This window comes from Ambystoma mexicanum, chromosome 12 (genome assembly GCF_040938575.1).
Source record: "Ambystoma mexicanum isolate Mex_15411 chromosome 12, UKY_AmexF1_1, whole genome shotgun sequence".
Lineage (NCBI taxonomy): Eukaryota > Metazoa > Chordata > Amphibia > Caudata > Ambystomatidae > Ambystoma > Ambystoma mexicanum.
In genome coordinates, this window is record NC_090936.1 from 1,251,647,844 (window position 1) to 1,251,674,391 (window position 26,548).

The 26,548-nt window shown below is 50.4% G+C and overlaps 1 protein-coding gene across 4 annotated transcripts in view; it reads left to right on the forward strand.

The window, feature by feature from the left end:
* The window catches only part of WASHC4 (WASH complex subunit 4), a 1,230,387-nt gene that overhangs the window by 263,730 nt on the left and 940,109 nt on the right, over positions 1–26,548 (forward strand). For all 4 annotated transcript variants that reach the window (XM_069629940.1, XM_069629941.1, XM_069629942.1 and 1 more), the window contains one exon: positions 18,872–18,992. In XM_069629940.1, the coding sequence (XP_069486041.1) occupies positions 18,872–18,992 (121 nt within the window). The remainder of the gene's footprint in view (positions 1–18,871; positions 18,993–26,548) is intronic.

Genomic DNA, 26,548 nt, shown 5'->3' on the forward strand with positions numbered 1-26,548 from the left:
GCGAGGGCAAGAGTATGGACACCATGGGAAGGAAGGTGATTTACACTGCAGCGTCCACTATCAAAGTGGCCAATGCACTGCCAATCCTAGCCAGGTATGACAGGGGGCTGTGGTACAAGCTGTGGCCTATTCTGCTCCCAGATGATAAAAGGATGGAGTCAATCGCTCTCTTCCAGGAAGGGAAAGTAGCGTCTGATCACGCCATCACAGTGGCATTGGACGTTGCTGACACAGGGTTCTGGCAGATGGGGAGCAGTGTTTGCCTTCGTCGCCAAGGCTGGATGAAGGACACGAATTTCTTGTTTGGGAAAGTAGTCGACGAGTCCCTCCAGAACATCAAGGCGTATACAGAGAAGGCCCAGTCCCTGGGCACTCTCCTTCAGCATCGCTCTTCTTTTTGCTCCTCCAGGGGAGAGTCGAGCAGGTCTGCCAAAGGTTTCTCCTCTTAGTACCCTCGTCCCTCCAGATCCACGACTCTGGAAGCCTACAGAGGCCGTTCCCAGGCTAAGGTAGCGGAGGACAGCATCGTCGCCAGCAGGGCAGGATGCCGGCTCCGAAGCAGGCCTGAACTGGCCGGGACATTGGCCCCCACGCGTGCACCCCAATGGGAGGCCGGCTGACGAGCTTCGTCGGCGAGTGGAGGAAGATCACCGACAGATGGGTGCTGGAGGCCCTCGCCCGGGGGCACACCCTGGAGTTTCAAAGCAGGTGTCCGCAGATCCCTCCGATTACCCATGAGGAGCAGCACATCCCCCAGCTCCTGGAAGAGGTACGGGCCATGCTATGAAAAAGGGGTGATGGAGCTAGTTCAACAACGACTCTGGGGCTTGAGTCTATTACAGATACTTTCTGGTCAGAAAGAAGACAGGGGGCTGGAGACCCATCTTAGACCTGCGACGTCTCAACAAATACTTGAAGTACAAAAAGTTCAGGATGGTCACATTGCAACATGTGCTCGGCCAACTGGAGGATGGAGACTTCTGGACATGGTTGGACCTGGAGGACACCTATTTCCACGTTCCCATTCACAAGAAACATCAGAAGTTTCTGTGTTTTGGAGTGCAGGGTCAGCACTACCATTTCAAGGCTCTACCTTTTGGATTGAAGACGGTCCCCAGAGTGTTCACAAAAGGCCTGCCACTGGTGGCTGCCCATCTACGTCTAGGGGCATACATGTATACCCGTATCTTGACTGGCTCATCTGGGCCCAGTTGCGGGTGTTGGCCGTCGGACACACGGAGATGACTGTCCAGCTGCTGACGGCTCTGGGATTTTCCATCAACTGTCCGAAGTCCTATTTAACACCATTGCAGAACATGCTGTTCCTTGGAGCCAGACTCAATATGGTGTCCTGCTTGGCATCACCCTCGGAGGAAACAGTAGCAGGCATTAAAGGGAAGGTGCAGCGGCTGTCGTCCATGAAGACAGCCACTGTGCAGGCCATCAAGTCATTGCTCGGCATGATGTCGTCCTGCATCTGCCTCATCCGGCACTGCAGGTTGCAAATGCAACCTCTTCAGGAGTTGCTGGACACTCTCTGGATACAGGTTTCTGGAATCTTCACGGACAAGATCTTGCTCGACGATGAGTTATGTTGGGCGATAAGGTGGTGGGACATTCGCTGTAACATCGGCCGGGGCCACAGGGTTTCAAAACCCTCTTTCTGATGTTTGTTAATCTGCTTAGAATCACATGCTGTGCATAGGTCCGACATCCAGTGGTCACTGCGGAGTATTGCATTTTGTTTTTCGTAGTCGAAAAGGGGACGTCGACAAGGCGTGTCTGTAACACTATCCCTATAGTGACGTGCGTTGTACCCACAATCCCTCACGCGTCGAGGTCCCTCAGATTGTTTTTTTCCGCCCAGTTTCTGGTCGCCTTTCGCGGAGCTCCTAGAGAGACATTGCTATACTTACCACGGACCTCGGTCCTTTTGTCATAACTTAATATACTGGTAACGATCCCTCCCCCTCGACGTTAGCTGTGAAGCTGTTTCTCCGCCGAACTATTTTCGACGGAGAGGAAGAGCGGAGGAGATCCTTCGGCGCTGCCGAACACGTGGCCTGGCCTCGACGGCCAACTTACAGTAGGGAGAGTGGGGGTTAGAACTTTGTCTCTTCTCTTTGAGAATGTCTTTCTTTCTCCCTTTTCTTTCCCTTGGGGTTGTTATCGCCAGCTATTATTGCCTCAGCTATGGAGAGGACACCATTTAAGTTTTGCCCACGCTGCAGGGGCAAATATACTTGGAAAGATAAGCACAAGCTCTGTAATCGTTGCTTACCCCTCGATCACATAGAGAACAGCTGCGCAGCCTGCAAGCTCTTAAAACCCAGGACTCTTAAAGAACGTAGGGTTAAGAGGTGGGCAGACTACGCGATGTCGAAGTCAGTTTCCTCACCCGCTGCCGCTGTTACTGAAAGTGACGAGGAGTGCGATAACTCGACGTCCGTTACGGAAGTCATGAACCCCCAGAAGGAGCGCTCACGCTCCTCGTCGTCCGTCCCCGGCCCCGACGGGCTCGGCTCACGCCCTGCTTATGGGGATGAACACCCCGGCGACAAGGACGCACACAGACCCCATAAGGCTAAACACACTACCCACGGCTCTTCTTCGTCGAGAACGAAGGATCCATCAGCGCCGAAGGGGACGCAGGGCACTCCGGCGTCTACCGCAGACCGTAAAGGTCACAAGCCCCACCCGCAAACGCAGCCGCGACCAGCGATTGGGCTTCCATCTAACACGGGCGCTACCCCAAAAACATCCGACGCAACGCTCCATAGAGCGACCGTCGAGGTACAACGCGCAACGCACACAACGTCGACACCAAAGCCCTCGACGGACAAAATCGTGGCCGAGAGCCTAGCGAGAATTGTCGCCGAAGACGAACGTACGCGGACGACGAAACAAACGTCGAATACCGCGTCGAAAAAACACAAAAGTAGCCAGGAACTGCCCCTTTCTCCAAAGGACGCTTCCGAACTACCTGAAGGCTTTTCAGAAGGAGACGGGAACCTCTCGTCGACGCTGTGGGAGCGTTCGAAACGATTCGAAGGCGAAAACACTAATTTTCCCCCTCTAGACTATTCAGGGGTACCCCATGAGACCCTTGAAAGACTCCATTCTTGCATGGAGAAAATGGAAAGGTTTCTAGGAAACCAAGACCCACCCACTCACAAAAGACAAAGAGAATGGCCACAGGATGACCCTAGAGTCAAGATTCCTAGGCTGGTTGACCTCACTGAGGAGGAGCAATACCTCCAAGAAGATGAGGAGTGTTTGGGTGGAGAAGAAGAGGTAGAACTTGAGCAAGAGGGGTTCGAAGAAGATCCTTACACCACTCCTACAGGGTTTGAAGAGGATACAGCTACCTCGCAGCCCTGGCATTCACCGTCAGTGCAGCCTTGGCAATCCCCATCAGTACATTCAGACCCTGATGCCTTTCTCCCTTCTCCTCTCAAGGATTCACATGGGAACTCCTCTCCCATAGATGACCAACCTTCCCTCAATGCACTATTGCGCAAGGCAGCAGCGCATTTTGAGATTGATACAGGGGAAACTCTTCCAGACATCGACTTTGTAGAAAAAGTCATCAAAGAAAAAGCCCCTGTTAGCCAATCTATTCCTCTCCTGGCTTCTATTAAAAGAAGAATTTCTCCTTCCCTTACTAACCCAGCTCTAGTAAGAGGGGTCAACCCTAGAATAGAAAAGCTCTTCAGCCCCTCATCCTCTGACCCTTTATACATCAGAGGACACTCTATTCCGGACTCCCTTGTGGTTACCAACACAAGAAAAAGAGCAGGGGTGCCACTATCCACTAGTGAAGCACCTCCAGACAAAGAAGGCAAAAAACTCTACGCACTGGGGAAGAGAATCACGACCTCCGCCGCCTTCTCCACTAGAATTGCTAATAACAACTCACTTTTAGCTAGCTACGCAGATGCACAGTGGAACAAGCTGCGCAGCGAAGCAGAGGAAGCACCTGAACCTCTGCGTTCTCGCCTGCTAGCTATAATATCAGAGGGCACACTGGTAAACCAGGGCATCGTTAAAAACTCCCTAGATGCCGCTGAGACGGCTGGCCGCTCCCTAGTGCAGGGAATACTTCTCAAGCGCCACGTTTGGCTACGCAATTCAGGTTTTAAGCCCGAAACCCAAGCCTCCCTCATAAATAAACCCATTGAACAGACGCATCTGTTTGGGAAAGCAGTAGATGAGGCCCTAGAACATGCTAAAAAAGAGTTTGATACCATCAAAACTCTTGATCAAATTTCTAGGCCCCCTAACAGGCGAGGCTATGGTAATAAACGCTCCTTTCGTGGCCAAAGACAGCAGCAGAACCAACAACAACAATATTGCTCTGGCTCCAACTGGTCCACCAACCAGGGTAACACCCAGTTCAGTCAAAGAGGCCAACGCCGTGGCAAAGGAAGAGGTCGTGGCTCCAGCCCCAGAGGTTCCACGCCCAATACCAGCAAATGACCCGAAAATTCGGGTCCCCTCCCATGCATCACCGGTCGGGGGCCGGCTAACATCGTTCCTTTCAGCATGGGAGGGAATCACGTCAGACCGTTGGGTATTATCCACCATAGCCCACGGATACTGCATCGAGTTCAACGGTTCCCCGAAGTACAAACCCCCACGGAACCGGCGCATGACACCGCAACACCTCTCCATTCTTCTTCAAGAGGTGGAAGAACTACTGAAGAAAGAAGCTATAGAGCCCGTCCCCCTATCACAGGTAACAGAAGGTATTTATTCAGTGTACTTCCTTGTACCCAAAAAGGACTTAACCATGCGCCCTGTATTAGATCTGCGCCCAACGAACATATTTGTCAAACCCCAAAAGTTTCGTATGGTGACCTTACAGGAGGTAATCCCACTGTTATCACAAGGGGATTACATGACAACACTGGACATGAAAGATGCATACTTTCATATTTTAATGTTGACATCGCACAGAAAATACCTCAGGTTCAAAATAGAGGACAAACACTACCAGTTCAGAGTACTACCCTTCGGGATAGCATCTGCACCAAGGGTATTCACGAAAGTACTGGCAGTGGCAGCGGCCCACCTGCGCAGATTATCCATCCCGGTATACCCTTACCTCGACGACTGGCTCATAACAGGGGATTCTTACGAAACATGCTTCTCCAATACCCAAAAGACCGTAGACCTTTTGTCCCAACTGGGCTTCTCCATCAACGAAAAGAAGTCCAGCTTAGACCCCAGCCAAACCAAACAATTCCTAGGGGCTCTAATTCGAACAAGGGACGGCCTCGTATTCCCCTCCAACGAGAGGGTCCAAAACATGCTGTTTCAAATTCCCCATTATGTAGCAGGCCGAGAGGTGACGGTACGCAAAGCAATGCGCTTGCTAGGGATGATGGCGTCATGTATTTATTTGGTACCTCACGCGCGCCTGCGCATGCGCATGCGCCCAATGCAAGAGTGGCTCTACAGCCAGTGGTGTCAGGCCAGCGGACAATGGGACGATCTAGTGGTGGTCTCGCAGGCCTTGGTTCTCTCGCTACGGTGGTGGACAAAAGAAAACCTGTTATTAGGGAAAACTTTTGCCACACCCGCAGTGGAAGCCACTCTAACCACAGACGCATCCCTTACAGGATGGGGGGCTCACCTATCCCATCAAACGGCACACGGAGTGTGGACTCCGAGTTTAGCATCCAAGCATATAAACCTGCTGGAACTACTAGCGGTGTTCAAAGCACTGAAAGCCTTTCAGGAACACTTACAAGGAAAGACAGTGATGGTCCTCACAGACAGCACCACAGCCATGTACTACCTCAACAAGCAAGGGGGCACTCACTCTCCAGGACTGTCCAAGCTGTCCCAGAATATATGGAAGTGGGCTCTCAAACACAACATGTTCCTACTAGCACAACATGTACCAGGGGAACTCAATCTGCTAGCAGACAAACTCAGCAGAGACTTCCCCCTGCCCGAAGAGTACGAATGGCAATTGCACGAAGACATCGTCTTAGACATCTTCACGCAATGGGGATTCCCAGAAATAGACCTGTTCGCAACCCTGGAGAACTCACAATGCCAAAGTTACGCCTCCAGGTACCCCCAGAACCAGTCCAAGGGGAACGGTCTGTTGATTCAATGGTCAGGGAAATTTGTTTACGCCTTTCCCCCGACTCCCCTTCTCAACAAAGTGGTGCACAAGATGCACCAGGAGCAGGTTACCATGATACTAGTGGCCCCAATGTGGGCACGGCAACCTTGGTTCGCTCACTTGATGGAGATGTCCCTATCTCCCCCAGTGAAACTTCCCTGCCCGTACAACATGCTGTCACAAGACAAGGGCAGGACACTGCATCCATGCCCTCAGACCATGAACTTAGCAGCCTGGCTCCTGAGATCATAGAATTTGGACATTTACAACTCCCACAGAGATGTATGGACATCCTCAGGGAAGCCAGAAAACCTAATACTCGACACTGCTATTCTAGCAAATGGAAAAGATTCGTTATCTGGTGTAGAGGTACTAGCATCAACCCAGTTGACTGCTCTCCTACTGACATTATTCTATACTTGACCCATTTACTGGATTCAGGTTTAGTATTCAATTCCATTAAAGTCCACCTAGCGGCACTTTCTGCATACACCACTTCCCAACTTAAAGTGTCGTGGTGGAAGATACCAGTTATCAAAGCCTTCATGGAGGGGGTAAAAAGGATACACCCTCCGATAGCTAACCCAGCTCCCGGATGGGACTTAAATGTGGTACTTTCCAGACTCATGGGCCCTCCCTTCGAACCCATGCACAAGGCAACTCTTAAAGATATCACCCTTAAGACTGCTTTCCTAATAGCTATCACCTCCATTAGGAGAGTAAGTGAACTACAGGCTCTTTCTGTACTAGACCCCTTTGTAACAGTTCACAAAAATAAAGTGGTTCTACGCACACACCCAAGGTTTGCACCTAAATTCATCTCGAAATTTCATGTAAACCAAACTATAGAACTACCAACGTTCTTTCAAAACCCTTCCAGCTCGGGAGAAAAAAGTCTGCATACACTAGATGTACGCAGAGCTGTCATGTTCTATATGGAAAGAACCAGACCACTGAGAAAGACTAATCAGTTCTTTGTCTCGGTGGCAGCAGGAAGAGAAGGAGATGCGGTCTCAAAATCCACTATATCTAGATGGATTGTTCAATGCATCACTCTCTGTTACACTCTTGCTAAGAGAGAACTACCCTTCAAGCCAAGAGCACATTCCACTCGAGGCACTGGGGCTTCCATAGCATTCATTGCAAATGTTCCCCTTGAGTCCATCTGCAAAGCGGCTACCTGGAGTTCTGTGCACACCTTTACAAAACACTACTGTCTAGATGCACACTCTAGATCTGACTCCCAGGTGGGACAGGCAGTATTAAGACATCTTTTCTCTACTGTTCCTTCTCATAACCCACCGCCAACTCCGGGTACTGCTCGCTAGTCTATGCACAGCATGTGATTCTAAGCAGATTAACAAACATCAGAAGACAATGCATTACTTACCGTAAAAGCATTTCTGATGGTTGTATCTGCTTAGATTCACATGCGCCCACCCTTCCTCCCCGCTCGGATGGAAGGAACATAGACTTCCTTTATATCTCTCTTTTCTGTACTCACTCACTCACGTCTATAAGGCTCCCTCAGGGCAGAAAAATACAAACAGAGGGACCTCGACGCGTGAGGGATTGTGGGTACAACGCACGTCACTATAGGGATAGTGTTACAGACACGCCTTGTCGACGTCCCCTTTTCGACTACGAAAAACAAAATGCAATACTCCGCAGTGACCACTGGATGTCGGACCTATGCACAGCATGTGAATCTAAGCAGATACAACCATCAGAAATGCTTTTACGGTAAGTAATGCATTGTCATACCATGAGACGGTCACCACGGACACTTCCCTGGAAAGCTGGGGAGCCCACACGGGACGTCTGCACGCCAGAGGCCTGTGGCTGCCGGAGGAGAAGGATGACTATATCAACATGCTGGAGCTACGGGCAGTGTTCTGGGCCCTCCAGTCATTCCTTCAGTCTGAAGGGCAAGGTGGTAAGGATCTTCACGGGCAACACCACCACCATGTTCTACATCAGGAAACAGGGGGTACTTAATCCCCAGCGCTTGCCGTCGAGCAAGATATGTTCCTTATGCCTCTTCACCTAGTGGGAGTCAATAACACTACTGCAGACTCTCTCAGCAGGGAATCACGCTCCTGCCACAAGTGGGAACTGCGGTAGGACCAGACAATGTGGACTGCATCTTCAAGTGGGGCAGGCCTCAGATCGATCTGTTTGCGACGGCGGCGAACTCCAAATGCCTGCCAGCAGATTCCACCAACCGAGGAGCCTGGGGGACACGTTCTCCTTCCCATGGGAAGGGCCGTTTCTGTACGTGTTTCCTCCGTTGCCTCTCCTACTAAGAGCCATTAACACACTCGGTGCCAATGCAGGATGACATTCATCGACTCGGTGTGGCCGAGGCAAATTTGGTACCAGGACCTTCTCAGCTCGTCAGCGTCACCTCCGGTCAATCTGCCAGTGGTTCCGGATCTTCTCACCAGAAAAGGAGGTGCAATCCTACATCACAGCCCAGGATCGCTGAACTTGAGGGGCTTGGCTCTTGTAGCCCTAGAGTTCGGATGATGTGAGTTGCCAGTGGACTGCAGGGATTTCCTTGCAAAAGCCAGGGCGTCGTCGACCTTGAAGTGCTACGGTCACATCTGGAAGCGTTGTGCTGGTCAGAGGATTAACCTTTTAAGGGTCATGACCCCACAGATCCTGCCGTACTTGCTATCTTTGGCCAAGGTGTTGGGTAAGAATTGGTGTAGTCACACTGTATGAGAAACGCTTATCTGCTTGGTATTTGGTAACCCACCATTTGTTATAGGTCTGTACTACACAAGTTGGCAGTGTGACTGAACAGCCAGGTCCATCTCAAGAGGGGTAAATGTGAGCTGTAGAGCTGTACAGTGGTAGCAATGAAATACTCAAATAACACTTACAGGATGAGGACGCACGGGGTGTTAGTGTCAAGGTTGGAGAGCAGGTCTTCACAGATGTTCAGGAGAGCAATATCCGTGCTTCTGGCAGCGTTCTTTAAAAAAGGGCAAGATATGTAACAATCAAATATACTTTAAAATATTTACTAAGAATCAGCACAAGTTAGTGGATACTCTTTGGATATGCTTTTTACACACTTCCTACACCCAGTGGTGACTTCATTCACAAAGACAGTAATGGCATTTATATGTCACTAGTTATACTTTGCAGATTCTGAGGTTGCAGTAAGGAAGGGTTAAAAGAAGGAAACAAAGGTTTAACAGGTTCTCAAGATATGTGAGGAAAGCTAAATCTTCTAATGAAATCTAGCAAGCCTTTCCAAGCAATGAGTCTAAAACAAGTTATCTCTGAGGGACAGAAATATCAGTCAATGGACTAGAAGAGTCTGCAGGGAGCCAGGACAGTCAATTAATTGGAGCACAGTCTATGGAGCTGAGGCACTTCTTAGATAATTAGAGTCTTGCACAAAGTTAGAGAGTTTTGTATAAATCACTTGTAGGGTGGTCACAAGCTGTAAAGCCTGTGAAAGGAGAGCTGGAATCAACTCTCAAAAACAGCCAATGCAAATCTCAACTGAGAAGAGCACAGCCAACAAAGACGATGAGGTAAGTACCCCGAGTCTAAACAGTACCTCTGGTTTGAAGAAGAGTGGTCCAGCTGGATTCTGTCCTGTTGTAGCAATGCAGACCCTGGGTTCCTGAGCCTCAATCGTGGGGAGAAGAGGGAGGACGTCTGGAGGGCTCCTGTGGCAGCAGTTTGGTGGTCGTCTGCAGCTACAGGCTCTTTGGATCAGCTGTACTTTGCGGTTTCAGCGATTGGTAAACCGCACCACCGAGGATCTGGGATACCGGTTGGGCTTCATTCACTCTTTGGATCCTGCACTCTGGTGACGGGACTCGAGCTCTGGTCGTCCTGTTTCGGTAGTGTCCTTAGTAGACTCCTGGAGCGTCTGGCCGGATTTCAGACATTTCACTTGACTATGGATTTCTCGACCCCTGGCACTCGGTTCTTGCATCAGCGAGGAAGTACAGCCAATCAGGGAAGATGGTCCAGTGGAGTTAATCTCTAGGTTAGTTGGTCCCACTAACCCAAGGGAAGAGGCTGTCCTTCCAGGGCTCCTCTTGTCGATCAGAAAACAGAGTTTCAGCACAGCAGCAGGGCTTCACCAGGCAATTCAAAGATCCAGGAGGATGCAGCAAGCTTCGTTCGCGTTTTTTTTGTCGGGTCTTTCTTCCAGTGGTCGCCTCTGCCTCTAGTGCTAAAACCCTTGCCTTTTAAGCAGGTTTCTCCCATTCATGCACAGCCTAGGCTGTTGATCACACATCAGGGTGGCTGTCCTGAAAGGACAGGCAGCCAGCCAATCAGTACTGGTTGCATTTAGGCTTTCCTAGAGGCAAAGGACGGGAGTTTCGGGAACCTCCCTCACATCCTGCCTTTCCAGACACACTGGAGCCAGAGGCGCAGGCTTCCGGGCTGAAGCCCACCAAAGGCAAAACAAACCAAGGACTGAACTCTGCCTCGACACACGGAGTAAAACCCAAGAAAGACCTAACAAACAGAAAATGGGTGAAAAAAGAAGACCAGAGCCTTTTTGACAAAAATGACCACCCATAGGTGCTATACTGCAGCTGAGGATTCTGCCTGCAGTAGAAAAGCCCAATGGTAGGAAAATTAAACCACTGGCACCAGCCATTTAAAGTAGTGAGGGTAACATAAAAAATGTAGGATCAAACGTTACTAGGTAACCCCCCAGCACGCCACATAAGATGGTGTGTGCTGGACCTACAAAGAGAACAGGTAAGTAAAGGCAATTTCACATTACTATTCTTGGGAATGTTAGGTCACACAACAAAAGGTATATAACCCTTATGACTAATCCTAAGGATTTCTCTGTGACACTGCATTGAGGGTGCTATGTGTCACCATACAAAAAGTATATGCCTATGGAGTTTGTCAGATTCCAAAAACAATGGAAACATGTAATTCAAATCTGGTCAAACACGTGAGAGAGTGAGAAAAAGGTCTCACTCCAGGGTTAAAATGAAAAAGTCTGAAATTCCAGCAAAAGTGCTGGAGGTCTGTAAGGTTGAAGGGAATTAGCACAGAAATTAGAATTCTCCCCAACACAAGGCCGGGTTGGTGCACGCCTCCATCAAGTTACATCTTCCGGCTATCTCCCGCTAAACCATGTCACCAGGAAGCTCATCCCTTTGGTCCCAAAAACTAGTCAAGGAGTTTTTCAAAGGTCTTTTCAGATCTTTCTTGCCGGTGAAGGCTCCTGCCCTGTCGTGGGAACTCAATGTGGTTCTGACAAGGCTCATGGGGGGTGGGGGTGCCTTTGAGCCTCTGCATCAGGCTCTGCTCAAGTTCCTCTTGTGGAACACTAGTGCCCATTACCTCTGCCAGGAGGGTAGGTGAGATCCAGGACCTAGCCTGCAAACAACCATACCTGACTTTCCATGAATCGAGGGTGGTGCTACGTATGCACCCCTCCTTCATGCCGAAGGTTCAGTCAGCATTCCACCTCAAGGAGCCTTTGGTGTTACCTGTTTTTTAACCCGAAACCTTTGGCGCCGGGCGGAAAGGGCTTTGCATTCGCTGGACGTTGCTCTTGCCCTGAAGTTCTATGTCACACACAGAGTTTTCGGAAGACTTCACAGCTGTTCATGAACTTTGGTAATGTGAACCATGAGAAGTCCTTGTCCAAGACTTCCATTTCAAGATGACTCTCCGGCTGCATCACGCACTGTCATTGGTTGGTTAACGGACCGCTGCACCGCCGTCCGAGAGCCCCCTCCACCAGAATGATCGCTGCAATGACGGTTTTCATGTCTGGTACACCCCAGCTCAACATCTGCAGTGCTGCTACGTGGAGGTCCACTCAACACCTTCACGAAATTCTACTGCGTCGACAGCGTTTCCCGGGGCGAGTCCAGAGTTGGCCAAGCAGTGCTACGCAACCTGTTTGCTTGAGGTAAGTCTGTTCCAGGGATAAGTGTAATTGCTTTTGTTGAGCCTTTCCACTGCCCATGGTTTTGTAATGTTGTAATGCTATGTATTTGTTCATGAGCATTTGAATCCATGCCAGACCCCATGCTGGAGAAGGAACAAGTTACTTACCTGTAACTGTTCTCCAGCATGGGTCTGGCATGGATTCACATGCGAACCCTCCCTCCGAGTCCTCTGCGGCTCTTCTTGGTCATACTGTCCCTTTACGTTCTTACCAAATCTGAAGATGGCTGCCAGAGGAGGGGCTTAGGGAGAGGGCAGTCACTGGATGGGGCAATATGACCCAATGGACAGTGATGGGTTTAAAGGAGAAATAGTTTGTAGGTGAAAGTGAACTGTTTCTACTTTTACAGAGGATTCCCAGCCTGCCGATGGGGAATGAGCCTGTGATTCATGCCAGACCCACATGTTGGAGAACAATAGTTACGGGTAAGTAACTTGAACATTAGATTTAGCCTGAACTACCCAAAGGTTTAGTAGCAATGGCTGAGGTGCCAGGCTTAGTCTAGGAGGGATGAGGGCTGTAGCGAGGCATGCAGTACTTGGAGCATACAATCAGTTCAAGGAAACACTGATCTACTAGCAGCTATGTCACAATAGTTATACATTTTATATACACTAAGGCTTTAGAGACGGGTCATATAACTACTTTTCACACTTTAAATCAAATGTAAAGCAACACAAAAGTGAGCAAATACTACTAATACTAACAAGCAAACTTTAGATCCACTCTTGCAACCTCAATTACCCCTTTTCAACCATTCTTCAAAAGTCCAACCCAATACTAAATACGTCTAATGGAGTCAAGGTGGTCATGGATACTGGGTTTCCAGTAACCAAGGGCTGAGGAGGAAAGAGGCAGGTAAGCAGCTGACAGAGCAGAGTCTATGAAGGTTTCTTCAGGTTTGCAGGTAAGTAACAGTTTTGGCAATTTAGGGCTCAATGGGTTATTCACCCCGATAGGACTCAGGGTGCCCTAGTAACAGCTTAACTGCAGCCCTCTAAGAACACCTGAGCAATGCAGTAAGACCAAGGTAAGTACCTAGGCTTGCGACAGTAACTTATCAATGAAGAACTTGGTGTAGCAGGTTGGTCTCCAAGGTGAGGCGACAGTTGTCCCCAGTTCAGGTTTCTTGGCCTGGATGGCTGAAGAAGGAACTTTGGAAGGAACAGACAGATGTACTCGAGCAGTGGGACGCCCAGAAGTGGATCTTTGTGGCACTGGTTCATTGGAGCCCTTCACAGGCTTCTGGTCAGCAACAGTTGTCATCCGGTAGTTTTCTTTGCTTCTCGGTCCACAACTCCAGCTGAGGGGACGTCTCGGAGTGGAAAAGTGTCACTGCCGTCCCAGTAAGATGGCCATAAGGTTTCAGCTGGATCCACGATTCACAAGAAATAGCACAGCAAAATGACACTGGTCCCAGGGTATTGGGAGTTTGCAGCCCGCGAAGGTCACAGCTGGTTAGGCCCATCAATACAGGGTGTTAGGCAGAAACCTGTGCAGTTCCCTTAGGGACCACTGGAAAAGATTTAAGACTACAGGTGTTTGGCAGTAAACCCACTTGTTAGCAGTCTGTACCACACAGATTCACTTGGTAGCGGTGGCTGAGCAGTCAGACTTCCCTCAAGAAGAGTTAGGCAGTATGCAGAGTAGACACAGTAGTACAAACCAACACTGACCAGAGCTTTGGTGTAAAAGTATATATTTATTTAAAAACACACTTGTAGTTTACACTAGCAAAAACGAGGTAAGTAAATTCAACACAGTCACTATCATATATACAACCCTATTCACTTATTAGACAAGTCTTAGTGAGAAACACCACTTATTTTCAGACAGAGGTGAGCGCTTAACATAAGATGACACTCTAAGTTGTAAAGAAAGGGAGGGAAAAAGGCAGGGTTAAGGAAGCACACACGTTTCAATACTTTTTACAAAGAACCACAGTAAGGCAGGATAAGGCAAGAGTTCTTCTGGAGAGCAAGGAAGTCAATTGCCAGGCCCACTCTTAGAGAGAGCAAGCAGAAGGGGTCCAGGTTCACACAGTGGGGTTATGCCCAAAACAAAAAGTCTTGTAGATAGTCCACACAAAAAGGATGAAATTCAAGTCAGGCAAAGTTAGCTAGGTTGTCCCAGGCTAGCCCAGGTTAGAAAGTCGAGGCTTTACTGTCACCCCGAACGATCTGTCGCAAGGGAAGCCAGGCGGGACACAGTACCTTAAGTGGGAAGGGAGCTCCAGCGGGGGCAGTTGTTCCTGGCAGCAGGTGCAAGTCGGTGTTTCGTCCAGAGGAAGAAGAGGTCTCGCCGCGGAGGAAAGATGAAGGTTGTTGCACTGCCAGGGAAGAAACTAGCCGCGGAGGCCTCCGGTTAAAAGGTACTACCCTTCTCTTTGCGGTAGTGGTAAACCGCGGTATTCCGGTTGCCGGGGTGCTTGGCACAGGCAAGGCGGCCACGAGATGCTCCAGGAAGGTGAAAAGAAGGCAAAACTGGTTATCCCCACCAGTCCAAGGAAGAAGACTCTCCGGACTGGAGATCTCCTCTGTCGTCGGGAAAAGTGGTGAGACGGTTCAGCAGGGCTCCACCGGTGGTGTCGTCGTTGCAGGTCGGCTCAGCTTCTCCCTCCTCGGATTCTTAGGTCCTGTGGCGACTTCTGAAGTTCCAGTCCCCAAAGCCCTGCTTTTATGCAGCACACCCCCATTCACTCAGCCTAGCTGTCAATCAAACATGCTAAGTGGTGAGCCGGCCGGCTCACCACTTGGGCCAATCACACAAGAGTGCGAATTGAGTTACCAAGGTAACTCAGTCCAGGGTGCCTAAACCCCTACCACCCCCCCATGTGGTACCCAGACAGAGTGGCACCACTTTTGGAGGCTTCTGTGGAGAAGCCCGCCAAAAAGTGGAACAAAGGGCTCGACTTGGGTTCAAGTCACAGAAGAGAACACGAACGCCATTTTAGAATAGAGTTCTGGCAGAAAGTACCAACCGGTGAATTTATATTAAATAAATAAACCGGCAGTATGTTCGAGGCTATAAGAATTAAATAAAGTCGGTAGCCTTGAACAATGAGAAAATCCCATAGAGATATATTTGCGGTTAAATATAAAAAGTAGTATCCACTGCCACCAGCCAAAACTCGATCAGGGGGGATGGAGACGTGCCCCCTCGAACAGACCCCGGGGCAATCGAATTGCCCCGACCAGTACGTCCACAATATGATGGTTTGTACTGGTTTCTGTTCATAATTTGGGACTAGCAAAGCCAATGGTGACTTTACATGCCCTAGGAGACAGTAGTCAGTCCCAGGGTATGGAGTCTATGTTGGGGGGTCGCTACGACACCCCTGGGTTACGGCACAGAGGGTGCTGTGTAACCCACATAAAATAACACATGAGACCCTATGGAGTAAAAGACCCCAAAGCCCGTAAAACACATGGAAAGTGAAAGGAACACCTCAAATCATGTCTAAGAGTTCGAGCAAAAGAATCTATCTCTTAGCAGGAGAGAAAAAATAAACCCCAAAAATCCAGCAAAGCTGCTGGGGGACTCACTAGCTTTGAGAAATTAGCCTTACAGAGAATTTTCCCTAACACAGGGGCGGACGTTTCCTTCAAGAGATCTTCCCTGTTGCTCAGAATACAGGGATGAAGGAAAGCATAACTCCATTAAAAAGTACCAAAAAGAGATAAAAAGGGTTTCCAATTATAGAGTATAAGAATGAGTGAGTGTGGAAAAAGAATTAGTCCAAAAATCAAATAGTCCAGCAAAAATGCCCAGGGGCTCGCAAAGTGAGGAGAATTGCTCTCAAAAACAAAATTCTACCTAACACCTTAGAACTGAGGTTCTAGGAGTCTCTTTGGGAGAATTGAACAAGAGCTGGCTTCAGCTAACCAGTATTTCTAAGTGTTTCAAAGTTCAGTAAAAACAAGAGGAAACTCTTCAATGGACCCTGTCCCAATCCACTCACATCAGGGGAGACCCAGGTGAGGATACCAGGTCAGAACGTCAACATTCAAAGCTAGGCAAGGGAGAGGCAGGGCTTGTTTCGTATGCTGTTAGAACCCGATGGAGATAGGGGAGTGCCAGAACAGGGATGTTTACTCATCCCCTATATTCTCATTCACTCACGTACCACTGTAGCAGTTCATGGAACCTCTGAGCCATCTGGATTCAAGCCTTGATTCTGTTGATGGAAGCTCAGGAGTCGCGGCTTCACTTAATGCATCTGGTTCTTTGGTCTAGTTAGTTCAGGTCCTTGCTCCTATGAACCGGATTCTGTATTCACACCCATGGAAGGATGCTCAACTAATCAGGTGGCTGGACAGCGGGCGAGCATACCCAGTGCACCTCGTGCTGTTTCCAGCCACCCGAGGCCCTTCCCCGGATGGCACCATCTTTTTATTTATACATTTTTTGAAGGTGGGATGGTAACATGTGCACGCAATCTCCCAAGGGCAAAAAAATATTTGCACCCTGGGTGTGACCAGACTCGGGTTTGCGGGCCGCTACTGGCCATGTTCACCCCCCCGGATGGGGCGTGATTGCTACATTTTGGACTACTGGACACTCGGGACACAGCAACTTTGTGACCACCACTCCAGCGTGGACCTCGGTGGGACTCCCATGATGAGACGCAGACCGCAACAGTGATGACCACTTGAAGACCATTTCAGAATGTGACCTTTGGGACGAGAACAAGAAACTGGCCCTCTGAGACCCCTCTGCTAGAGAGCTACAATGTCTGGAACGTTATCCTTGTTTCATTATCTGAGTATCTCCAGAGTCCCAAGGCTCAACTTGCTGAGAGGAGGCCCAGTAGGACGTCTGGCTAGCACATAGGATGGCTCTGGGACTGGATCCTCAAGCAGAGGTAGGGACTGGTTGTTCCCACCGGCCTGAGGCCGAAGCACTGCTAAAGGTCTTCAGGAAATCTGCAGAGACAGAGCTTTCGCTGGGCAAATGAAGAAAGGGCTTCTGGCTGTCTTCCAGCTATGTGTTCTGGGCTAGAATTGTCCACAGCGCACCAATGGTACAGATATTCACCATTTAAATTGGCTGAGGCTGTCCAGTCCTAGACAACCACTGGGCACTGCATCTGCCCAACAACAGATTGACCTGTCAGAGATGCTGTCTGGGTCCAGACAGACCAAGCAACCAGGCACACACACGCACAGACTGTCACTTTCCCTGCTAAAGCTTTCCCAAGGAAAGGGCTTAACACACATGGAAAATCCGGTCACTCAAGGGCGGGAAGGTGGTCAAAAGACAATATGGCCGAAGGGCAGGGAAATTTCTTGTGGCACGACCATTTTAGAGTATATGGTGCTCTACTTGGCATTAAGTGGTAAAAGGCAAAATAGAAAACCCTATAAATGTATCCGCTGGCACCAGCCCATCCTGGGCACATCATGCAAGTAACCATGCAGTGCCCATACTGCACTTCACAGAAGGTGATCTGCGCAGGAAAAATGAACAAATAACCTTTACTATGTCGAACAGAGTTCTCCTGCACCGATGGCTAAAGGGTTTGAGCAGTGCCCCCAAAAGATAGATGAGCTTAGCACGGTAAGCGGAACAAAAGCCTCCACTTGCGTCCAGAAGTCAGGAAAGGTTCAAAACAAAAAGCAAGGCAAAACGTAGGGTGTTGCATTTGGGTCTATGGCAGGAAAGCAGCAAAAAGTAAAATCTTTCCTACCCCCTGTAACTATGACCTCAGCGAACACGAGAGCTACAATACCACATCGCCAGCAGTTTCTCATCTTGCTGGCTAGGCTCCTCACCCAGTAGCTTCAGTGGGCTAGCTTGCCTGGCTAGGCTTCTCATCCAGTAGCTTCAGTGGGCTAGCTTGCCTGCAGCCCACCTTGATCCCCTGCGACTGTCACTGCTCACTTTCATCCTAGAGCTAGTCTGTTTCATGTCTTATTTTCTCATAAGTTAAAATGGGAAGAGATTCCAATTTTATATTTTTTATTTTAAATCACAAAAATATTGCAAATCCTGTATTTCTCGGAATTGGAGAACGCGTTCTCTCCATGTAATTAGTTCTGGGATCCCTCTCACAAGTGGTAGCGTGGTTATGTTAGACTTAAACTGTTGGTGTCCTTGTGCTCTCCTGATTGATCAGAAATACTTGCAGAGGCAGGCAGTGCGTTTAAATCACATGTCACAAAGGCACTGATGAGGTGGTTAATGCGGTTAAAATCCGCCCAATTCTTTTTTTTTTCTTAAAAAAATGTCTGAGCTCAATTGCTAAAAACCCAATAGCACAATGGTAGAAAGGGACTGTGCTGTAAGCATGGCCTCCATCCAACAGCGTAGCAGGCAAGAGTTCAGCTTCTTGCTAAAAGGTTATTAATTCTTGATGTGCTTGGACCAGGAGCACTAGGTGTAGCAGTGGGAAAACTGCCAGCATTTCACCAAGACTGCTCAAATGTGCGGAGCTCTTTTGTTGGATGATAAAGCATTTCATGATGTAACATTTTTCCATGAGGTGTGCAGAAGCAGAATTATATCTTGGGGATCACAACGCGTTGGACTGCCCAGTAGTCCCTGCACAATATATGCACAGCCAACTGGTGGCATGTGCCCAAATGTTTGACTATTTGAGTGGTTCAGTATTTGGAATAGTGTATTTCTAGGGCGTACATCGAATGTTGGCACTTGTTTTTAATGGAAGCTTTTCCTGAGGATAATGATTCAGTGTGTGCAATGTTGAACGCGGCGTCTAGAGCCTTGAAAATTAACGCTGTATTGAGTCCTTGTCATTCTTCTGCTCATAGGTTACTGAAGTCTGTTCATCACAACCCTGTGAAGTTTGGGGTTCAGGAAGATAAACTGAAACCATTTGAGAAGCTGCTATTAAAACTAGAAGGACAGTTACTGGATGGCATGATATTCCAGGTACAGCATTGTAATAACTGTGTCGCCTTTGCAGAGTGACGCACACTGACCTGTGTCGCTCACTGACTCTGACCTGTGACAGAGTAACACTGTCCCAGTGAGACCTGCAGAATTGCACATACTGGGGCACACTCACCCCATTTTTCGAAATGTGGCCAAGCATGTTACTTCTATTTAGACTGTGTCGAACGCATGCAATGAACTGTATTTTACCTCTCGATGTTCAACCCTGCTAGTATTCTGCAGTATCCACCACATGGGTGTGTGCGTCAGAAGGTGGGGTCACCTGTATTTCAGCCCACATATTCTCTGTATTACCTCCTGCATGAAAGTGACTTGCCATGTGATTTTGTGTTGTGAATATTGCCTGAGGTCACAACCTCCGTTATTAACACTTAGACCTTTTTAAAGTACTGTCTGTTACCCTCATGGACAGCATTTCTGATTGTAATGCTTGTTAGGGCAGAATTCCTTGTAGTTCTTTTGTCCAACCTGGACGGTCCCTCCCCTTTTTGCTGGATTTCTGGTTTTTGACTCCCTTTTTCCACTGTGACGCTCCTTCAGATAGCGTCACTTCTCCCCATGGCAACCCCTTTCCATGAGGCTAGGGAGGTGAGGCCGCTAACCAATGGTAACATGCGGGAGGATCTCATGGAGAGGGTCTCCTCTTCTGGGGGTAAGGACGCGATTAGAAGACACAGCCCCTTTAAATTCCAACCCTGCAGGCTGATAATACCTGAGCCCTGTACACATAAGCTCACGTCCGAAACTGTGTGCTATCGTGAAATAACAAACCATCCTGATGTCGTAGGTATAAGGATGTGGAAGAGCTTGAATAATACAATCAAGCCGGACGAAGGCTAGATCAGCTACTGTCAATTGGACTGCCTTTACGCTGGGATCGTCCCCGCTATTAAAACTGAACCGCAAAGAAGGATAGTGTTCGTCTTCTGAACCGTCCAGCAGTGGCCTGTGCGGTTCTGGTTTGCTGAGTGGCAGTGTGAATCCAGGAGCAGAACCCAGTGAGTGAAGAGGCTGCTGTCGAGCCTGTGAGACTGAGCGTGAGCTCTGGGAGACTGCAGCGAGGCAGGTGTCCGTATTTGCAGAGATGAACCATGGGATGCCGAAAAGCATCTTGTGAGTCGGTGGTAAACCAGAAGTGGGGAAGAGGGGGGAAGGTGGTGGCGCGACCTGTCGTCAGTGGACCCTCCGGTCTGACAACTATGCAGATAACCGCTTACCCTAGCCTAACGCAAGGCTGCATGGGCAAATGCACAGACAGTGTGAGAGACTGTGGTGGTGGTGTGATCTGTTGTGGGTGGACCAATCGGTCCGACAACTACGCCGAAACAGTGAGGCATAATTTCCCGCAGTGAGAAGTAAACAGTGGAAGTAGCCTGGAAGCAGAGACTGGACCCGTGACCACTGGCAAAACAGAAGAGTTCCCCGGAAAAAGTAACAGGAACAAAGATAAGTCCGGGAGGGGGCCTGTAAGATTTGAGACCAAGATACAAAGATGCTGAGTAAGTAGTAAATCATTTATGTCAACAATTCCTTGGACAGTTCCACAAGAGTGTGTTGCTGGAGAGTTGAGAGGACCTCTCAGAGTATCTTTATCATCCCAGTGTGGGTTGTGAAGGCATCATGAGACAGACTACAGACTTCAAGTTTAAACAAAATATGTTTATTTAACTGAAATGTCAGGATGGTTGAAGGTTTAACATGCCCTATGCGAATGTGGGTTCCCCTACCAGAATGAAACTGAGGAAAGTCTGTGTCAAAGAGTTCAACTTCAAAGTATGTGTGTGTCCAAAACCTATCCTTGCCCTCACAACTATAATAAAGAAATGTGTTTAAAGTTCTGAGCTTCTTCCAGCTCACAGCTTTCTCTCGGCTCCCCTTCCCCAAGCATTAAAAAGTTCAATGTAAGAAGTGTCTCAAAGGTTACCTTTTCCAGTTAAAGGCAATACAGTTCAGGACCAATCCTTGGGGTTCCCTTCCCCAAGTTTTAAGTAGCACAATCCAAAACAGCAAGGGTCTCAGGACTCCATCCCCAAGCCAACAAGTGCAGTTCAAAATGTTTGCAGTGGTTTTGTTGAGCTTGTCTAATGATGTCTTTAGCTCTCACCAATTAGGATTCTCTGGTCTAGGGGCACCTGTCAGACCACACAGTCCGCCCATCGCATGTCGCGCAACCAGGGTCCCACATACAAGTTCCTTGGCACTTGCTCCTGTGCACCGAGTCTCCCTGACTTGATTCCTCTGTGTTGCTCTCCTGCCTTTTAAGGGGCAATCTTCTATCCTTTGACTTTGCCTGGATTGCCTTGTGGTCCTGCCACCATTTATCACACATGCTTCGCCAAGAAGTTGTCTTGCCACACTGCAATCACTCAAAGTTCATGCTTTCTTTAGTCTTTAATGTAGTGAATTGTAAGGTTAGGAGTAATTCACTGTGCACATAGATTTACTATGATTTGAGTTTCAAGTCTGAGTTCAAAAGCGTTCCTGTATTGCTTAATCCGATTCAAGCTTTAAGCTACACTCGTGTTATCTCAAGGTTAACGTGTTTTAGAGTTTGCTATTCAGTGTGCTTGTGTATTTCAATGGGAAGTTTCCCTATAATGCGATGGTCAAGAGTTTAAGTTAAGTTTAGATCGTTTGGTATTCAGCATACCCTGGTGTCTTGCAATGTTAAGGTTTGATGTAGTTCGGTGTTCAGTATACCTCAGTTTCTTGCAAGATTACATTTTCATAAAGTTGAGCATTCAATATATAGAAGGGCACTTGCCTGCGGTCATATTTGGAGCTCCCTGTGCCTGCGTGTCCCTCTGACATTTGCCAGCGGCCTGCTCCTGCTTCCAACGGCTTCTGCTGTGGTCTCCGCCCCGGGGCAGGGAATGCCGCCAATGCGAGCCCGGCTCGCCCTTGCTGCTTCCTTCAAACGCGGACAGCAACCTTTGAGCTGTGGGTCTGCCGGCGTCCTGTCCCACCCTGGCGGTCCCACGAACAGCGGGTGCCCTTCTGGTCTCTGCTATGCCAGTCTTCCTGATTCTCCTTGTTATGGAGATTTCTCATTTCTGTGCTAATTCCCTTCAACCTTAGAGACCCCCAGCTCTTTTGCTGGACTTTAGTACTTTATCCTGGATTGAGTGAGACCTTTTTCTCTCTCTCATGTATTTTTGATCTGATTTTGTTTCTTTGCTTCTCCAGCATGGGGTCTGGCATGGATTCACATGCTCATGAATATTCCCCGTCGTCAGGCTGGGAATCCTCGGTAAAGAAAAAATCAGTATCAGTTTCGTTTCTGATCTGTCTTTCTTAGTAGTAACCAATCACTGGTCTCTGGGTCATACTGCCCCCAGCCAATGATGCCCTCTCCCTAAGCCCTGCCTCTGGCAGCCATCCTCAGATTTTTACCGCACGCTCAAGTGTTGGGAGTCCTCGTGCTTTAGCTCTCGAGTTTTTGCTGCGTTTTCGCACTTTTTCAGGAGATTTTCTCATTTTTTCGGTTTAATCGAGCCTCAAGCTCCACCGTTTCTAAATCCGATAATGGGGACCCGTTTCGGAATTCTTTTATGCCCCTCCAGGGTGAAGTTTTCGTTGAGTTTACACTTCTTGGAGGATTCCGGAAGAACTGCGGCCTACCTCAACAGACATGGCCCAGGACAAGGGAAGTTCGACTCCCGGATCCAAGCTGTTCAGGTGCTGCCCTGGATGCGGATTGCAGAACGTTTTTCAAGGAGGACGAGCACTCGCGTTGTCTCTGCCTTCATAGGACAAGACGCACATGGAGAAGGACTGTGCGTTCTGCAAGAACCTTTCGGAACGGACCGGACAAACTTGTCATTCCCGCCTCGCCGCCTGGCTGGAGAAGGGCACAGCAGGTGAGAAGGCGAAGAAAAAGTCTGAGCGGGCTTTTAAGTCCTGTGAGGGCCCCCCGGCGACGGGGGCCCAACAGAAGGCCAAGCACTGCGAGTCCGCGGGCTATGGGAGCGCTGAAAGGTTGGGCTCTTCGGCTGCCAGGCAGGGCGCTACTTCCCCGGCACGTTCGACCACGAGCTAGCGCTCTGGTTCGGGGAAGAGGAAGTCCGAGAACCCGGGTAAGCCGCTGGAGCGGACCCAGTCGATCTCGAAGGGGGAGCGAGGCGCTGACCCTCCCCCCAAGGCGAAGGCCCAGGACGCAACTAAGGTGGTGAGGGCTTTGATCCATCCGGCAAAGGCCTCTGTCGAAGTGGTCGCTGCGACCCTGGCAAAGCCTGCTGAGACTACGCCAGTGGAAACAGCTTCTGGGCCCAGAGTATCCCTGCCACCGCGGAGGGAGTCCTCTTTCCAGCCCATCGTTAAGACCCCCGTGAAGCCCCCGGCGGAAAAAGAGGAGGGGGGGCTGTGGCCATTACAGACTCGGAATCAGCCTCTGAGGAGCAGCTGGTGGAAACCGAGAAGTGCCTCAACGAGAGGTCCATAGGCCTCAACGAGAGGTTCGAGAAGGTTCGATCCCAGGGGACGGTCCCCGCTGACGTGATCGACGATGGCGACGTAGAGGGCCCAGTGGAACGGCCATCCCGTCCGTCGCAGCCATTACCCGAGCCCCAGGATAGCTCGGCGGCCATTTTGTTGGCAATCCAATGCTTATGTACCGAGATGAGGACGAGCGGAGGAGAGTCCACCCCGCTCTGCCCTTCGTGCCTGCGAGACCTGTGGACCCCTCGTCTTCGCCGGACCCTAGAGAGGATACGGCGACGGACACAGCGACAGACACAGCGACGGGGACGGACGATGACGACGGCGATGACACAACGGACATCCCGTCATCACCTCCCTCCCCCGCGGGCTTCCCCAGCCGAAGAAATTGGCTCTTTCCACACCATGATAACCAGGGCATCCGAGCTCTTCAAGCTCTGCACTGAAGAACAAAAAAAAAGAAGGGTTTCTGTACCAACGACGAGAGGCCAGGAGGACGACGGCCCTCACGGTGCCTTTGCTCAACGACATCTGGAACGAGGGGCTTGCTGTCCTCAAGAACCCTTCCACGGCACCTGCCAAGAGGGACAGGTACGAGAAGAAGTACAGAGTCCCCAATGCCGCCCCCTTGTGCCTCAGGGCCCAGCCCACGCCGGACTCTGTCGTCTCAGCAGCGGCTAAGAAGAGGGCAGCGGGTGCGGCGGCTTCAACTTTCAATTCCCCGCCAGACAGCGAGGGCAAGAAATTGGACTCCATGGGACGACGAGTCATCTCGCCGGCGGCGACGACGATTAAGGCGGCCAATGCCTTAGCGATCGTGGCCCGCTATGACAGGGATCTCTGGTTCAAGATAGCTCCCCTGCTAGACTTCCTACCTGACGACAAGCGGGCGGAGGCCCTAGAAATTCTGCAGGAATGTGAGGTGGCGTCGGATCATGCCATGACGGTGGCAACTGACATTGCCGATACCGGATTTCGCCAACTGGGCATCAGAGTTTGCCTCCGACGACGAGGATGGCTCAAGGCGACAGACTTTCGCCAGGACGTCCAGACCAGAGTGTTGGACATGCCGTTCGACGGCAACAACCTCTTTGGTAAGGCGGTGGACGAGCCTCTACAGGCCATCAAGACCGACTCGGAGATGGCCCGTGCCCTAGGGGTGCTTCAACAGCGACGGCCCTTTCAGAGCTCCTCTAAAGGTTCCAGCGGTGGCTCCTCTACTTACCGCCAGGCGGCCCGCTCCTCTTCCCAGGAGGCCTACAGAGGTCGCGGCAAGCAAGGGGGATCCCGCCGTCGTCGCCAAGGAGGCCAAGGCGGCAAGGCCGCCTCCAAGCAAGACTGACCCAGCCGTGTTGTCGGGCCCCCACCGAAGCACCCCGGTGGGGAAGTTCGCCAGCGTGTGGGACTCCATCTCCACCGATCGTTGGGTGTTGGACACCCTGGCCAACGGGCACTCGCATCCTCCCGTGGCCAGGAAGGAAAATCACGTCCCTCAACTGCTGATGGAGGTAAGGGCGATGCTCAAGAAAGGTGCCATCGAGCTCGTCCCCAGAAGGCTCCGGGGCTCCGGAGTGTACTCGAGGTACTTCCTCGTCAGGAAGAAGACAGGCGGTTGACGCGCCATCCTGGACCTGCGTCGCTTAAACAAGTACATCACGGCGCAGAAATTCAGGATGGTCACCCTCCAGCACGTGCTGGGACAGCTGGAGGAAGGCGACTTCCTGTCGTCTTTGGACCTGGAGGATGCTTACTTCCACATCCCTATTCTAAAAAGGCACAGGAAGTTCCTCAGGTTCGTGGTTCAGGGACGCCACTACCAATTCAGAGCCCTACCGTTCGGATTAAAGTCGGCACCCAGGGTTTTCACCAAGTGCCTGGCACCAGTGGCGGCGCGGTTGCGTCTGCAGGGGATCCACGTTTACCCCTACCTGTACGACTGGCTAATCCGGGCAAGGACAAGGGAACTTGCCGTCGAACACACGGCGAGGACCGTCCGGTTGCTCACGGAGCTGGTGTTCGCCATCAACTACCCCAAATCCCACCTGGTTCCATCGCAGATAGCACTGTTTCTGGGAGCGAGGCTCGATACAGTGGGGCAATTGGCCTCCCCTTCAGAGGAGAGGACCAAGACCATCCTGGGCAAGGTGCGGCGCCTGCTAGCCACGGACGTGGCCAGGGTAAGGTCCATCAAGTGCCTTCTTGGGATGATGTCCTCATGCATCTATCTTGTACCCCTTTGCAGACTTGGGATGCGTCCGCTACAGGAGTTCCTCGACGCCCGCTGGCTTCAAGCGAGGGGCTGTTTCGAGGACAGGATCCCTCTCGACGAGGAGTTCCGTCGGGCGATCTCATGGTGGGGCATCCGTGCTCACCTCAGGACAGGCACGGAATTTCAAATCCTGTCGTTTCAGGAGACTGGGACGACAGACGCCTCTCTGGAGGGTTTGGGGGCCCACACCGGAGACCTCCACGCAAGAGGCCTTTGGCTCCCGGAGGAGAGGTCTCTCCACATCAACATTCTGGAGCTCCGAGCAGTGTTCTGGGCTCTCAAGTCGTTCCTCCCGTCCCTCAAGGGCAGAGTGGTGAGGATCTTCACCGACAACACCACCACGATGTTTTATATACGGAAGCAAGGAGGGATCAGATCCCCAGCCCTATCCAAGGAGGCCCAGGATCTGTGGCACTGGGCCGTCACCCAGGGGATGTTTCTGGTTCCCTTCCACCTGGCAGGAATAAAAAACACCATCGCCGACTCACTCAGCAGGGAGGTTCCCATAGCCGAGGAGCATGGGCGATGCTTTCTCGTTCCCTTGGGACGGCCTGTTTCTATACGCGTTCCCTCCATTGCCGTTGCTGCTCCGCCTCATCAACCAGCTCAAGAAGTCCAGGTGCAGAATGATCCTCGTTGCACCGGCGTGGCCGAGGCAGATCTGGTTCCCAGACCTTCTGGACTTGTCAACGTCCCCACCAGTCAAGCTGCCGGCCGACGTGGATCTTCTATCCAGAGAAGGAGGCGCCATTCTCCATCACAACCCACAGTCGCTGAACTTGCAGGCCTGGCTCCTGCAGCACTAGAGTTTGGAGGGTACGATATC